At 36.6% G+C, this 14,568-nt stretch overlaps 1 protein-coding gene across 1 annotated transcript; it reads left to right on the forward strand.

The window, feature by feature from the left end:
• The first annotated feature begins 282 nt into the window (after positions 1-282).
• Positions 283-10,888, forward strand: LOC113500333 (mothers against decapentaplegic homolog 3). The gene is made up of 11 exons (XM_026881085.1): positions 283-680; positions 2,897-2,990; positions 4,836-4,941; positions 5,361-5,535; positions 6,170-6,262; positions 6,802-6,881; positions 7,315-7,501; positions 8,667-8,872; positions 8,957-9,101; positions 9,185-9,313; positions 9,826-10,888. Exons 1-10 carry the CDS (start codon positions 478-480, stop codon positions 9,306-9,308), a joined length of 1,413 nt encoding a protein of 470 aa, XP_026736886.1. The 5' UTR covers positions 283-477; the 3' UTR covers positions 9,309-9,313; positions 9,826-10,888.
• Positions 10,889-14,568: the final 3,680 nt, after the last annotated feature.

Consider the following 14,568-nt stretch of genomic DNA (forward strand, 5'->3'; position numbering starts at 1 on the left):
TTACATACATTCAAAACATTTTCAAGTTGAAAAAAGTCTCAAAATCTAATAACAGGACTGGTTGGTTTTAAATGTCTATGGAACAAATGCCTTTTGTTTTGCAATAGAAAAAAAATCGAAAGAATAGGACGGCAATATACCAAACAGACATTTAAAAGTTCCTATTTCTTGCACAATTAGAATCAAGTGAATATCATACCCTATATTTACAAGTCATTTTTCATTTATCGGCAATGAAACAAGGATTATAACATAAGATTATGGATAACGAGTGTAAAGTCATTTCAAATAAGCCGGGGTATAAGCGAGACAGCAATATTTTTATTTGTTGATTGACAAGTGAACTGTCATTTATTCGCAATATGGCCGATAGTTTATCTAAATACGGAACGTATTTATTTGTGCGCGAATATTATCATTTGCTATTCAAATGTTAATTTGTATATTTTGATGACATAGTGAGTGAAGTGTCGCGGCATGTTTCCACTTACTCCACCAGTGGTCAAACGGCTGTTAGGATGGAAAAAGGGACCCGAAGGTTCATCTGCAGCAGAAGATAAATGGTCTGAGAAGGCAGTGAAGAGTTTAGTTAAGAAATTAAAGAAAAGCGGAGCTCTGGAAGAGTTGGAAAAAGCAATTTCAAGTCAGAATAGTCATACCAAGTGTGTTACAATACCCAGGTCAGTTCCTTATTGATTTATTTTTTTCGTGATAACAATCATTTCGGAACATGACGTTTCCGGTGCCTAATAAATACTTGCAGTGTTGTTATGTTCTATGTTGCTAGAAATAAAAGCGGTTTTGGCTTGCAGCAGCTCATTGATGAGTTGTTGAATTAATCAAAGCAAGGAGACGTTCGTAAATCCAATAAAACAGTTGCCAAATTGAAGTCATTTAATAACAAAACATATAAGAATCCTATAGGACATCATAGAAAAATATAATTTATTCGCCCCTAAAGTCATAGTCAAGTCCTATGACCCTTCGTGAACGAAGTATTTTTCGCGGCCGGGTTATTTCGGTAGGTCCTATAATCCGACCGAATTGAATAGTCGCATATTATAATGACCCGGTTGGAGGTAACGACCATCGCAATTTTGTTGCATAATAACATACAGGACGCAAAATCGGTAAGGTCAAGACACCGTCAAAACAAATCGAAGCCTCTTGTCAATATGGCGGACATGTTTTGAACTTTGCAATTTTTTTTTAATTGCTATAACAGCAATAAAGCATTTTGATACTGTGCGCGTGACAATATTGTGATTTTGTGTGTCCTTTGAACATTTTGGTGGAAATTCGTATATCCTTTTGTCCTTGAAGGTAATTTACGTCACATATTCCTGTTTATGTATATTGAGTTTTTCAATCACTAATTTATGCGAAAATTACGGTTTTTAGAAGATATATCGTGTTCTGTGTGGTTAAAACGCAGTTTTAGAAGTATTTTAAGACCTTCGTTTTCTATTTTGTGCGGTAGAACGTAGAATAAAGCCAATAAGAGACTTATAGGATATTGGTAATACAGATCTGTGTTATTCAATGATGATCATCTGGTAATCATTTGCCGCCAATTTTGTGGATAAAACCCCTTTTCTTTGTTAACATTTAGTTGTGCATTTTTACTACCCTTTTTTCTAGTATTATTCATATATTGAACTGTGAAACCAGGATTATTGCCAAACCTACATAATGGTATAGAAAATTATTAGTTCTTTTCTTACATTATGCTACTGTGTATTTAAATTTATTGATAGGCTAATTTTATTTTATTAATCTTCCCATACCACAGAGAATAAATAAAATTAGCCTTTTAAAAAAAGCAAATAATAAATTGTGTAGCTTGATCTGTTTCTGGGTACTTTTGCATAACCAATCACTTTTTTATGTTCTTTCAGAATCGTTGTGCCAAGTGACTTGTTACATACTTCTTAGTTTTCCCTTATTTATTTCCATTTTGACCATTTTCTCCTACCATATCAATGTTTTGCAAGTGTTCTTTATATTTTTCCACTATGTTATCTTATTCCATGACGTTCATTCAAAGGTTCTACATAAAAGATTGCTTTAAGCCATAAGATTGTTATTACGGCACCACTTAACTATGTCATCTTTGACAAATCCTCTATGCATGTGGTGTGCAAATTAAGAATATAAATATTCAATCTATCGTATCTAAAACTCTCATACACGTAAGGCATACAAATGGCTAGATATCCATGCTCTGATGGACCATGCTTGTCCTGGAATAGTACTAGATTTTGTAACTGTTTTAGTCTTGTATAGATTACTGTTTTTTGTATCATTTAAGTTCTATAAAGTTGTAAATTCTTTTATTCAGCTTTCTGATATTACTATAGATAAAGTTGTATAATAGTCTGGAACTTTTTGAGGTTAATAGCAATTAAAAATCTTAATTGTTACATTATGGAATAGTCTAGTGGTTAGACCTTGACCACTATACCTGTGGGTAAAACCAAGGACACGTGTTTGTGTGATGATTCGAATATTTGTTATGTTTCTGTGTGTATCTATCAGTAATAAATGTATAAGTATGTTAATCAGTCACCTAAAAGCTACTCATAATATGCGCTTTGCTTATTTTGAGGCTAGATGGAGTTCTGAGAATATTGGTTAATATAATTTAATATTATACTTTATTAGTTCTGTATAAATTAATCCCTCATCTCTGAACTGACCTCCCCTTTCCACCAATACTTACTGAAACACTTGCAGTTGCGAAAGATACAACACGCTATATGATGTTACACTATAACTCCTTAAAAATTCGGCAAGTGTTGTACTTTACAAAATGGTGGCAGGTTATGTTATTCTCCTCCCCTGCAGCAACTTATGTTTCAAAAACTATATTTAAAAAATTTTCTCTCTTCCACAGGGTTAAACCAAACGAGAACGTGATAAATGGTCAATACCGCAAGGGTTTGCCGCATGTTGTCTATTGCAGGCTGTGGCGCTGGCCGCAGCTACAGGTAAACTTGCAGTGTTAATTCTTTTAAATTGTTGAAACTTTTCACGCAAATGTTTATTAACATGGCAATTAAGTGATGAATAAGGTTATAGTAGGTTTACTCCTAACAGAATAAGGATCTGTCTTACTAGAATTGGGATTTATCTATTTTTAAAAATTCACGTCTCATTCATAAAGACAGTCAAACTCGGAACAAGTAACTCAGAATGCTTGTCCTATGCTTGGATCGAACCCACGACACATTACGAACTGTGGGTAGGTCGCCTACCTGTGCAATAAAAAAAATGGTATTCTGGAAAACGACACTAACGCTAATTTGAGGAACGACACAATTTGGAACTACACTCGATCCTAAGCTAACGACATGGATCATACTGGATCGCTTTTAGATCTTAGTTTGGTTCAATAGTTTTAGGACTTTATCATAACTAAAAAGAATGCCATGGGAGTAAGCCTGCTTCTGTCAATGAATATAATTCACTGCTATTGATTACTCAACTAGTAGATGAAATTTAAGGGATTAGTATTAAGTAAAATCAAAATAGGAGCACTTGCTATACTTATAGGTACAATACATGATGTCAAACAATAATTTGTAGTCATAAGAAATGTACAAATCATGTTGTCAAACAAAAATTTGTAGAGACAAGACTTATAATTAGATTGATACAAGATTTTTGACATTATATGCATTTGAAATTGATTAAAAGGTCATTGATTGATTGATTCTGTCAAGGTCATTGTGATTGTCATCATGTGTGATAATGCTAATTATTACTTGACAGTAATTATGAAAATATTTACCTATGACTAGCTAGATTCAAATTGTGTCTGTTGATGTTCCCTTGAAAAGTTAATGCTAGATATTTTTATGAGTATGTGTGTGTTAAGTGTATTATAATTAAACTAGCTGTTGCCCGCGACTTCGTCCCCGTGGGTAGAAGATATAAGTTATGATTTAGATATACCTGCCCAGTTTTTTTTCTCATTTTCCATTATATCTTAGCTCCTATTAGTCGCAGCGTGATGGTTTATAGCCTAAAGCCTTCCTCGATGAATGGTCTATCCAACACAAAAAGATTTTTCAATTTGGACCAGTAGTTCCTGAGATTAGCGCGTTCAAACAAACTCTTCTGCTTTATATATTAGTATAGAGTATAGATGTGCTAGAAATTTATGATACCTGTTTTTCTTACCAATGGGAATTAGGCAAATAGTAATTGTGTTACTTGTATTGTAGATAATGCTTGGTAGTGACTAATTTGGAAATGTTTTGGTATTGATGAAAAACAAATTTGCAAATTGCAATATCACTGATAGAAGCTTATAGATAAAGTTGTTTATTAATCATCAGAAACAATGATATCTAAGAGGATAGGTTGTCTTTGTCTACGGCATGATGTAAGCATAATAAATTGGTATGAATTTCCATTGTATGAATGATGGAAAAGTTAAGTTATTCCATAATAATAGGTATTTTTTGCTCGCTATTCTAAATGTCTAGAATGAAACTATGAATAAGGGCAGACAGAGAAGGAAACAACAGGTTCCTATGTACTATAATAATGCTATCTTAATTAATTATCTTTTCAACTTCCTAAAACACATTATTATGTATACTAAATTCCTATTGATCTTATTTCTCGACTGCATTGATAGCCGAGTAGACATCTATGATCGGCACGCCTATGAGCACTTTACTCGAAGTGTCGCGGATTCGAAACCCTTATAGCATAATGTGTGATCCACAAATATTTGTTGTAATTCTAGGTATCCTTTTGCGTGTGTTTTTCAATATGATTAAACTGAGAAGTCTTTTTTTTAATACTTTTTCATTTTATTACAGAGCCAACATGAACTAAAGCCAGTTGACCACTGTGAGTACTCATACCAGTTGAAAAAGGACGAGGTGTGCATCAACCCTTATCATTATAATAAAATCGATTCACCAGGTGAGACCCATAAACTATTTCCTATGTCTGTAAGTGATAAGTATAAAAAGCTGATGAAAGGTTTAGCTTCTAATCGTATTTTCTTTCAAATCGAAATAATAATTATAACAAATTCTTAATTTTATAAGTGATATGTTTATTATTTTTATAAGATCAGACCAGCGCCCAAACTGATTTGATAGTTTTTTGATTAGCTTTTTCAAGTTTTTTGCCATGTTGCTAAATGGGCATCTTCATTATATATGACGTTGTGGTACCATCGCGATCGGTAGTTCTCAAAACACAGATCGGTGATTGGGCGGCCTTTTACTTTTCTCAACATGCTGTGGATGTGAGAAAGAAATCATCCGGTAAATCCTAGACACCATGTGGTCTCTTAAACATTTTTCAAGGCTCCTTATTTTTCTATCCCGTTACAGCGTTACCTCCGATCCTGGTCCCGCGGACCCTGGGCGACGCGGAGGTCCGAGCGCCGCCGCCCTACACGGACTACCACGCGCCGCAGCACCACCAGCCCCACCACCAGCAGCACCAGACCCACCAGCCCCACCAGACGCATCAGCAGCACCAGCCGCACCACGATCATACAGACGCGTGAGCCTTATATATAAAAATGAATTGCTGTTCGTGTGTCTCTCTAAAAGGATGTAAAAGTGAAATAATTAATTAATAAAGTATAAAACGATCATATCATAAGATCCTAAAATTGCCACCTGTAACTACATTAAGCAATAAAGTGTTGAGTATTACTCGAGAACGGCTGAACCGATTTGGCTCATTTTATTCTTTAAATATAGATATAGGTTTCAAAGGTTTTAAAATATGGTAAATTTGCAAATAAAATTGAACATTAACTGTTGGGCGGTATGTAGTTTGCCGGGACAGCTAGTGTAGTATATTTATACTACGTTAAAGATCCCAAAGATGTGAAATAGAAGTCATGATCATAAATGGACGGCCATTGACATTTGAGACATGATTATAAGGAAATATTGGTCCTGATGAAAAAAATGCTGTAAACCGATTTAAATATTGTTTAAAATGTTGGTAACAATATGGTTTCATGCTCTATGTAAGTATATTAGTAATGTGATATTACAAAAGAAAATAATGTTATATTGTGCGTTTTTACTTGGTAGCGGTCGCGAATATCAATCTTCACAGATAACCTAGCACAAATATAATGATGTATGTAATGTATTGTGTGTATAGCGAAGTGTTTACGCAGGGTGATGCAGGCGGGCGTGGTGGGCGCGCACTCGGCCATGTACCTGGAGGCCACGCTGGCGCAGCACGTGCCCGGCAACACCACCGTGCACGTGTACGTACCACACACACACTAGTCACTAAACCTCACATTAGCATAAGGCTAGACTCTGCAGGATCTGCAGAGATAGTAACATACTATCCAAAATCAGCGATACAGAAACGAAAGCATTATCTCTTGCTAACTTTCTCTGAGATAAATTTCCTACCTATAGAGAAGGTATCCCGTAGAGACTATATGCGACTTTGAACTAGACCAAAAGAGACCGACTTGTATTTATCTGTACAAGTTCCACGCATCCCTGTATCTTTTAACTCGGCCTGACAAAGAGACCATTGCGTGCTTTGTAATACAAATAACAAATATCCATTATCTAACAACATAATAAAGGAAATATTAGATACCCCATCACATTTCAGATTAAAGTTCTCAACAAGACCTCTGCATATTGAACCTGTGTCCCCGTGCACGCCTTTATAAAGAACCGGGTATCTTCCCATAACATTTACCTTGATTAAATGGGACCGGGTCACTTGAAATTATCCTTTGAATCAAAAGAGATATCTACTAATACCAGTATATAACATGCGCAGGAGTTCATCGACAGTGGAGACCCCGCCGCCGGGCTACATCAGCGAGGACGGCGACCCCATGGACCACAACGACAACATGAGTGAGTTTGTTGACAATTTGTATATTTTGTTTATTATTATTTTATACTATTGTAGTCTTTTATATGTGGTAGGGTGATGTATCAAAGTATACCTTTGTATATTTCCAAGCATTCACCTATTTAAAGTCCCTTCATCATCATCATTATGTTGTGTGTCAACTCACACAAGGCACTGATATAAAATTTCCTTTAAGCATATCCAGTACTCGCCAAAATTTTATTGTGTGTCGACACCTCTCAAAATACTTTCGCATATAAGCCTATTTTGCATATAAACCCAGAAAACACACTAGCGCAACTTGCACATAACAACGTCGTGCACATAAGACCATCTTGCCATTAAGCGCATTTGCACATGAGCGCATCTAACACAATACCCTTTAACATTACCTTACCATCTAATCACTTGAACTTATCACACCTTTTCTTCCAGACCTGACCCGCCTCTCCCCGTCGCCAGTAGCCCTGGCAACAGAAGCGGCCCCCGTGTTGTACCACGAGCCCGCGTTCTGGTGCAGCATCAGCTACTACGAGCTCAACACGCGCGTCGGGGAGACCTTCCACGCTTCGCAACCCTCGATCACAGTGGACGGGTTTACTGATCCTAGTAATAGTGAGAGGTATGTATATGTAGCAAGTGGTCTTCAACTTCTGCCCCCCAGTTCGTCCCTTTTCTCTCCTCAGTCGCGTTGACCTGCCTCTTAACCCTAACGCTATTTTAATTTGTCTTTTTTATAAACGAGTCGTGTGTCGCGGGGGTTTTCAAGTAACGTGCACAAAGTGACCCAGATTTAGAGCAAGCATTCGTGGTTGAAACAATCTTACGCAGAGATCGAAACCGCGACGCTTCGTGTTTAGTGGGTCTGGTCCAGTGATCTGCTTGGCCATCCGTTCCTAGATTCCAGACCGGGGGAATGCTCATGGATATCCACTCCCTCGGGGGAGGAAATGGGTAGTGTCAGACTCTTACTGACTATATCTGAACCGTCGTGCTACGTCATCCGCGATTTTTTTTGTCGGTGTATGGCAATGCGTTGACTTCAACGTATGGCGCCCTGGGGTTTACCGAACGCGCTCCACCGCCTCCTTCTGTGACACCACTATGTCTCAGAAGTCGTTTCCAGACTCCTGGCAGGCAAATAGCAAGACACTGATGCCTAGGCATCTGCTTCCTGTCCTCCATAACTCTCGCAGCCAAAATCACTCCGGAAGGTGGCTACAATGATAGATATAGCTCTACTTCAAATTTTCATTGTAAAATTTGCCACATTTGATATTACCAAAAAATTACAACTTAATTATCAGCCACAAAACACTTTTCCATGTTTCGAGCTTAGATTTCAGTAAATAGGGATTGATGGTAAGAACAATTAACGTCTGTACAGAACACCGCCTGATCTGACATTAAGGCGCTGTTTCCACGAACGAGAAAATTTGAACGAGTCAACCCTTATATTGTCGGAGGATCTCTGTGAACGAGCGGTTATTCGCAGCGTTTCCGCGGCGATTCGTTACGGTATCGCCGCGTTTCCTTGACGCGTTGTGAAAGAAAGGATGCTTGACGAGAGGTGACTCTGAATGACGTATGACATTGACAGCGCGCTCGTGGCGCCTAGCCCGCCCGCTGTTAGTCGCGTCGGGCGAGCGACGACGCAGGGTGGAGACGGCTCTATAGAGAGGGCTCTATAGAATTGCGTGATGCGACGATAATATCGCCGCGATTCTTTCGCTCGTGGAGAAAGTACTTAATCTCACGCAGCACACTAACGGCCTGCTCCCCCCCAGGTTCTGCCTGGGCCTGCTGTCCAACGTGAACCGCAACGAGGTGGTGGAGCAGACGCGGCGCCACATCGGCAAGGGCGTGCGCCTGTACTACATCGGCGGGGAGGTGTTCGCCGAGTGCCTCAGCGACTCCTCCATCTTCGTGCAGAGCCCCAACTGCAACCAGCGCTACGGCTGGCACCCCGCCACCGTCTGCAAGATCCCGCCCGGTCAGCTACTCCACTCATTTGCTCCACACGTTTACTATTTCCCACTGGATACTTGCTCACTAACGACCCGGCGCTCTCCAACAGGCTGCAACCTGAAGATCTTCAACAACCAGGAGTTCGCGGCGCTGCTGTCGCAGTCGGTGTCGCAGGGCTTCGAGGCGGTGTTCCAGCTTACGAGGATGTGCACCATACGCATGAGCTTCGTTAAGGGTTGGGGAGCGGAGTACAGGTGAGCGGTCTAAACTGTAAACAAACTAAACTACTGCTACCTCATCACTGTTCAGCTGTAAGACCCTCTCTCTGTGGCCGCAGACGGCAGACCGTGACGTCGACCCCGTGTTGGATCGAGCTGCACCTGAACGGGCCGCTGCAGTGGCTGGACCGCGTCCTCACGCAGATGGGCTCGCCGCGGCTGCCCTGCTCCTCCATGTCCTAGTCGCGGTGAGTAGCTTACACGCAGACAAAGTCATCAACGCACCCAGATACAAAAAACGCACTATCATAGAGTGCAAGACACTGGCGGCCATATGCAAAATAATTAACACACATTGGAATTGAATGCTTGTTTGTGGCGCCTAAGGTTTCACTGACACTCAAGTCAAATATACAGAGACACACAGACTCAGAACACACATTTTTAAGTCAGACGAATACTTGTCTTGCGCGGGGACCTAATCCGCGACACTGGTTTTATGTAAAGAAATTTGTCTGTTGTATCACAATGAAAATAAATTGAACTCTCGATACCTTAGTCGGTAAAGCGACTGGCGCGTACAGCCAGGATTCGCAGGTTTGTTTGAGGTTTGAATTTTTCATTATATAATTAATTAATTTGCATCTTAAGTCATAGTAATACTATATACTCATACAGGAACATTACTAAGCAATATTTAACATATCTGCGTTCAAATCAGACTAAAAAACTATACTTAAACAAATTAATTTGTCCACAGAGCCCCATAACGAGAGCAGAGGAAGTTATACTCACACATAAATGTATGTATAGAGTTAGCTCAAAACAATAAATACCTCCATTTTGAGTCGTAGTCTGTAAGCTAAAGCGCGTACGTACTCACAGAGTTATATATTCAACTCTACTCAAACTACACTCAACTTTGAGATGCCCCACTCGTAATTAAAGTCACCTTGAAGTCTCATGCTGAGTTTTAAAGGTATTCTGTAACGTAAAACTTTAAAAAGCCGAGATTTTATTAATAATTCGCGTTCATACGCAAGGCAATGCGAATCTTGGATATACTTTATTCAAAACTATTGGACTTGGGTTGCCTTACGTACAGAAAAAATAATGTACTAATTATGATTGGTACCTATCATTACATTACACCGTTCAGTAGCAGAATGATAATTCAAGGCGAGTTTTAATGTATGCGACTGAAATTACTCAGTGTTACAATGATAAACATTTAATATATTGCCATGTATAAAGAAAGACGAAGGTATATCTACTACGAGTTTTTAAAGCAACATTATTGTACTAGTAGTTCGGCGTCTGGCTCCCACGACGCCTCACTGAGCCAGTCCAAGTTTTATACAATTCTGTGAGTTCGGACCAAGCTTTAGCACGCAATATTTGATAATAAACGATTACATGTAAATGTTTTATTAAATTAGATTAACTGCGCAAAGAGTAATCGTATTTTCCTATTTGAAGAGTTATTTTTTATTATGAACGGCGGTAGTAAGACTATAATGTTGAAATGTAGGTTTTTTTACATTCGTACACTTTGACTAGTATTCATACATACACACAATAATATATTTTATGCAAGGAATTAAATAGTATTTTCACACGGAGATTTTTGATGTGATTTTGTAATAAGCCTTTTTTAAGCCTTGAAAAATCAATAAAACCCCAGGATGAATATTAAATGAAAAAGAAAGACAGTTTCTCTTTTAGTGTCCCACTGCTGGGCAAAAATCATGTTAGGAAACAATAGTTAAATCAGTGTTGATTTTACTAAAAAGTCTAAATATATAGAAAGTCTTACTACTGCATAAAAATGGCTAAAAAAAGAACCTCTTCGTTTTAACAGTTGTCTACTTTTTGCACGGTTTCACAACAATTAGTCTGTAATTTTTACATTAACTATTACATATTATTGACCATTGGAATCGAAAATATTATCCTCTTTCTGTAGCAGTTGGTTAAAAAATCTTTTAAGTCTATCTTAATTTTAAATTCAATATTTGTTCGAATATTGCAATCTTTTGAGCAAAATATTGCCGCCGTTTTTTTAGATATGATTAGTAACCTCCGTGGCTTAATTGAATGGACTGTTGAGTCGCAGGTTCGAGTCCCGTCTGAGGTATATTTTTTATTTTTTATGTAATTGCAGTTGAAATAATAAATTCAATTGGTCAATAATATGCAATAATAATACTTTTATAATTATTGTAATACAGAATAAAGATTTGTATTGATTGTAAAATTTAATATATCTTTTAATAAAACGTGTTCATATAAAACACAACAGCAACGGTTTCTGAATACAATACCTAAATTATATTTTATTATCTCTGTTAATATGAACATGTCTTATTAAAACAGAAACACAACAAATTTATAACAGTTTTGTTCGGCCATCGCATTGCATTTATCAATATAATTATGTTAAAACAATCATGTATGTTATACGTGAGTTTGCTTTTTAGTTATTCATCTTTGTGCGTTGATATTACTTGTAAGTTTTGTGAGATTTTCAAGTAGATGCCTGGACAATGTTACATCGCATTAGACAACTAATAGAAAACTTCAAATGTATAGGAATGACACTCCTGTTCGACAAATGACGTGTTAACTTACTTGTCAACGTACGATACGACAAGATAAAATGGAAAGTTTTGACCTCTCAGCTTAGTTGTTATAGCGACTGGTTTGTTGAACCAGGAGTCGCTGGTTCGAGTCCTGTCGGAGGTTGAAACTTTGTTGTAATTTTAAATGCGAAGGCAGAACCTTGTTTCGGTAAGATCAGCAATTAAAATCGATACAAACTCTCAAATATGTATAGAAACATATGAAATGGAGTTTATATTTGAATAATTCTCACAAAATGTACGAGGTTACAAAATAAAAAATCATGTAAATATTTTTACGTTAAAATCATTTGTAATGAATTGTTTATAATGTAATCATGTGTGTATTAAAGTTGTTTATAAATACAGTTTGTACAAAACGTGTTTGGGGGATAGATTTTATGAGATGTACATTTTAATCGATATTTTTGTTACAAGACTATATTTTAACTCGATAATCTCTATCTTTTCTTAATATTGTATATTGCTATTATTTGTGTCTACTGACAGGAAAAGCTAAGTTTTTAACAATAGTAGAAATCGATAAATTCACCAAATATTTAATTTACTTCTGTAACTTAAATTTGTCACTCTTAAAATTGACGTTTCATAAAATCTGTCCCCCCAAACACGAGGCCAGGTGCGGCCACCCTGACACGTAGACTACAGTCGCACACATATATATTATATATTTATAATAATAATAATATAAACGTTTAAAGCTAAAAGAGAGGTTATTTTCGACATGTTTTGACATTAATAAGGTGAAAGATAAGGATTGGGACGATTGACGGCGTCTAATATCAATATTTTTTTTGTACTTTCTTATATTGTTGTTTTATTAAACCAAGTAAATGTCTTAAAATGTTAAATACATCTTCTCATATGGAGAATGAACGCTCAGAGCGAACGTTCGTTGAGACAAGGCAGTCTTATTGCCGTTCAATATTGGAACCATCGATAAATTTGTCTACTTACTAGAGGAAGAATATTCGAGTAACGTACGGTATTCAAGGATATTGAAAACGTTGCAGTTCAAGTTAGTTTCGTAAAGAAACTGGCCTTTTTTTTTTAACAAACTTCCTTTTCCATACAAAGGTTATTTGTTTTGGTATTGATTAAGATATGTTATGTAACATAATATTCTTTTATTCTCAATGACGCCGTCGATTCGTCGATTAAGTATGAGAATGTATGAAATGTATTTTATTTGATTATGTTGACATTTTATCCGTTGGACATGAAATTTATGACGTTTTTTTTATATTATAATCGCAGTTTTTGTTATGTTACTGTCTGTAATCAGTTTTTGTATTTAAAATATTTAATTGCAGTACTCGTAGTATGCAATGCTTTAAATAATAATAAATTGAATCTTTTTATGTAAAATTATAGGATCTATAACAGTTGCTGGATATCATCATGATACTCGAAAATTTACTTAAAACCGATCGAATAAAGTCCATATTTTTTCAAAGAAAGCTGGCATTTTATCGGTCATCTTTTGCCAAACAATTGTGAACTTTATTTCACTTAATTTAGAAGTTGGTTTTTGTGTGTCATGAAGAAATCCGCATGCTTTTCACCGGTCTTTGATTGCAGATCTCACAATATATTTTACTTCGAGTATTTTATTATTAAAAAAAAAACTTATAAAAGTACATTCTCAAAAGAAACGGTTAATATCGTGGTTCGGTGCTAGTGAGGTTTTGGTCTGTGCGTGTTGTAGTGAGATCGCTCCCGGTGCGAGCGTTTTTATGTTCGACGAGTGTTTTAGATGCCCACTTGTGGACAAGCGAAGGTATTCAATAGTGGGGAAATTCTGGTAGTTGGTTTTTCATACAACTTTTTGTGGATGTTTTACGATGTGCCTAAAAAAGGTAGAAATTATATACTCATGGAGTGTATTTTATCGAAAGTTCGTTGGTTGCTATACTGCTAAAAGTGGTTAGAAAATTAAGTTAAATTTCAAAGAAAAATATGATCGCGGTTATGTCTCACATTCGCGAAAAAGTTAGTAATCTAGCAAGCAAAGTGATCTACAATTATGTGTTACAAAGATTGTATAAAAAATCAACTGCCAACACATTGAAATTGAATATTATCGCTCAAAAAAGGGTTTAGAAAACTCATTGTTATAAAAATACAATTATATTTCGTTTAATTAACAAAGAAATTAAGTTACGTGTTATTTTAAAGTATACTGTATATTATTTCGATATTTAGAAACGAAACAATGTGTTACAACAAAAATATCTGCGTTTTAACCGTTCTGTCCATCGTCATGTTTAAATGACAGTTTTCAGATGCTATAGAGCAGAGGTTACATTATCCAAACTGTTTAACGCCCACTTGAAACAAAAATAATTCAAAGTCCCTTTTATGAGCTTATTTAAAACCATTATAAATAGAAATTAAATAAATTATTGTGTATTATTTTCTGGATCTCTCACCCCCTTGAAGCCTTCATCACCCACTAGTTGGCGCTATCTTACTTTGGGAAAGAGTTCTCCAAAGCGATGTTAAAGTTCTAGAAGTAAGAGAGGCTGTCCGGTGTAAAAGGGCGTCTCTCTTCCACACTAAGAACATTCTCATTCCTCTTCGACAAGTGACCTGACTTTGACTTTTCAGTTCAATACATTTGAGTGATTCGTCAGCGTTAGCGCGAGGAGTAATGTGACTTGTCTGCTGGCTCTTGGTCTGTCGTTCAAACATGACTTGTGGTCAAATGGTTGAACAAATATGATAGTCGTAAGGTCATCGTATGTTGGTTTTTCAACAATTATGCTTGTTATTTCATTTAAGTTGTATATTCATGTGATCGAATGTGGTATCTTTTATTTTGTTAATTAACTCATATTTCTAGTGAGAACTTTGGCGTT

The sequence above is a fragment of the Trichoplusia ni genome, chromosome 13, assembly GCF_003590095.1.
Source record: "Trichoplusia ni isolate ovarian cell line Hi5 chromosome 13, tn1, whole genome shotgun sequence".
NCBI lineage: Eukaryota > Metazoa > Arthropoda > Insecta > Lepidoptera > Noctuidae > Trichoplusia > Trichoplusia ni.

Coding starts and splice junctions, on each gene's coding strand:
- LOC113500333 (XM_026881085.1), top strand. CDS start 478: ATGTTTCCACTTACTCCACCAGTGGTCAAACGGCTGTTAGGATGGAAA. Junction 4,942..5,360: donor TAATAAAATCGATTCACCAG/GTGAGACCCATA, acceptor ATCCCGTTACAG/CGTTACCTCCGATCCTGGTC. Junction 9,102..9,184: donor GGTTGGGGAGCGGAGTACAG/GTGAGCGGTCTA, acceptor CTGTGGCCGCAG/ACGGCAGACCGTGACGTCGA.